The sequence below is a fragment of the Aphanomyces astaci genome, assembly GCF_000520075.1.
Source record: "Aphanomyces astaci strain APO3 unplaced genomic scaffold supercont1.615, whole genome shotgun sequence".
Lineage (NCBI taxonomy): Eukaryota > Oomycota > Saprolegniomycetes > Saprolegniales > Verrucalvaceae > Aphanomyces > Aphanomyces astaci.
In genome coordinates, this window is record NW_009798878.1 from 1 (window position 1) to 2003 (window position 2003).

The following is a 2003-nucleotide window of genomic DNA, read 5'->3' on the forward strand; positions in this document are numbered from 1 at the left end:
TAGTAATTGTGGACGACATTATGACCTCACCGCATATCGGACTACAGGTACTCCAACCTTTTGATTGTCCAAGGCTTTGTCCTGCGCATCCGAAGCTTTGCCCTGAGTATCCGAAGCTCGTTCCATCGCAGCTTGAAATTCTCGCGACAACTTGTCTTGCTTTCCTTTCTCCTAAAATGTCTGTGATTCGAAATGGTAGATTGTGCATACCTTCAGTTTCCCCTTCGTGTTCTTGTCGCTTTGATGCTCCATTGTGCTTTTATAAATGAGCCACACCAAATAGTCGAAGGGGCTGCCTCTCTCCAACCGTCGTCACTTGTTGGACAATGCACGTGCTGTATACAGTTCAATTACCAAGGTTATCATTCCGTGGCGAAAGAAAAGACAGATGTCACCAGCTTCATCTTAAACACCTCTGTTTTACGATGAAGCCACAAGCCTTTTATATCATGTGACACCATCAGTACCCAGTACACTCATGGGGCAATGTATCGAATGAATCCACTTTCGGCGTGAATGACAAGAAGTGTCAACATGAAATGGAATATGAATCAGCCGTATACGTCAGCGATGCTACCCCGACAGCTTCCACTCGGGGGTACACCCTCGCTGTGCTTAGGGTTGCCCGCGGCCTGTTTGCCCCGAGTGGCCGCTTTGGCCAGTGTACGCAGATTGCTGCGAATGGCCAGCTTTGCCCGACGAACCCGATTGCCCCGCTTGTCCATGTTGGCTGGATTGGCCATAATGGCCACCACTAGATTGCCCATACTGCCCCGACTGCCCAGATTGTCCATGCTGGCCACCGGTAGATTGCCCATACTGCCCCGACATGCCAGATTGGCCGTGTTGGCCTGACATGCCAGAATGGCCCGACATACCAGATTGTCCATACTGTCCACTGATAGATTGCCCATACTGCCCCGACTGGCCAGATTGCCCATGTTGGCCACCAGTCGATTGCCCATACTGCCCCGACTGGCCAGATTGCCCATGTTGGCTCGATTGTCCGTACTGCCCCGAATGGCCATGTACGCCTGATTGCCCATATTGGCTCGATTGCCCTTGTTGACCTGTCGCGCCACTTTGGCTCGTTTGTCCATATTGCCCCGACTGAGCAGATTGGCTTTGGCTTTGGGTCTTGGTTGCATACGGGGACGACGACTCCTTATCGTCTTGGCCGAAGGCACTCTTTACCTACACACATTGTGTCAACTGGATCGATAGATGTGTCTATTCATTCCATATCGCACAGACCTTCTCCTTCATCTTCTCCATCGTGCTCTTGTCGTCGCCTTGGTGCGCCATCGTGTTTTGATCAATGAGCAAAACAACTTTGAGCCTCGCGCTCTAACCGTCGTACTCATACGATAGTCAGCAACGATCGTGTCGTTGCAAAACTTTCCACGTCGCAGATTCTCTCTAACGGTCGTGACTTGTTGGACAATATATACCGCCGAGATGGCAGCTCAAGTGTGTGAGATTTACAGATTCACAAATGAACGTTCTATGTTGTAGACACACAACGGAATCCTTAACCATCACATATGTGTTACTGCGTTTTCTATTGATGCGCCAGAGATGTGTACGTGGTAATGAAATGAAAATGCATTAGATGTGCAGCTTAAGCATAGCTTCCACGCTGAGCTGTCTCCTTGTCCTTCGAGACTTGGGTTGACTGGGTGCGATCGTCCTCGCGATATTCCTTGCCCGTTTCCTTAGCAGCGTCCCCAGACTCCTTGAGCTACAAGTTGGTTAGCTATAACGAATGTACAGTACGTCTTACAACAGTCTTACCGATTCTTGAACGTCCGCAGCCTTTTCCTTTAAAGTTTCTTTCGCCTGATGGAGCTTGTCTTTCATCGTGTCACGAGCATCAGTTGCTTTCTCCTTCGCAGACTGATAATACTCCGACCCCTTGTCCTGCGCTTGCTCGCCCTTCTCCTTCATCTTCTCACGCGCATCAGCCGCCTTGTCCTTGGCAGACTGATAGTACTGCGACCCCT

General features: G+C 50.1%; 2 protein-coding genes across 2 annotated transcripts; both read right to left on the minus strand.

The window, feature by feature from the left end:
* Positions 1 to 551: 551 nt before the first annotated feature.
* Positions 552 to 1305, minus strand: H257_19449 (hypothetical protein; the record flags this gene model as incomplete). Its single annotated transcript, XM_009848592.1, has 3 exons — positions 552 to 1110; positions 1151 to 1194; positions 1255 to 1305. The coding sequence occupies 3 exons, from the start codon at positions 1303 to 1305 to the stop codon at positions 552 to 554; spliced, it is 654 nt and encodes a 217-aa protein (XP_009846894.1).
* Positions 1306 to 1621: 316 nt separating this feature from the next.
* H257_19450 (hypothetical protein) lies at positions 1622 to 1947 on the minus strand (the record flags this gene model as incomplete). The annotated part of the gene is made up of 2 exons (XM_009848593.1): positions 1622 to 1741; positions 1795 to 1947. 2 exons carry the CDS (start codon positions 1945 to 1947, stop codon positions 1622 to 1624), a joined length of 273 nt encoding a protein of 90 aa, XP_009846895.1.
* Positions 1948 to 2003: the final 56 nt, after the last annotated feature.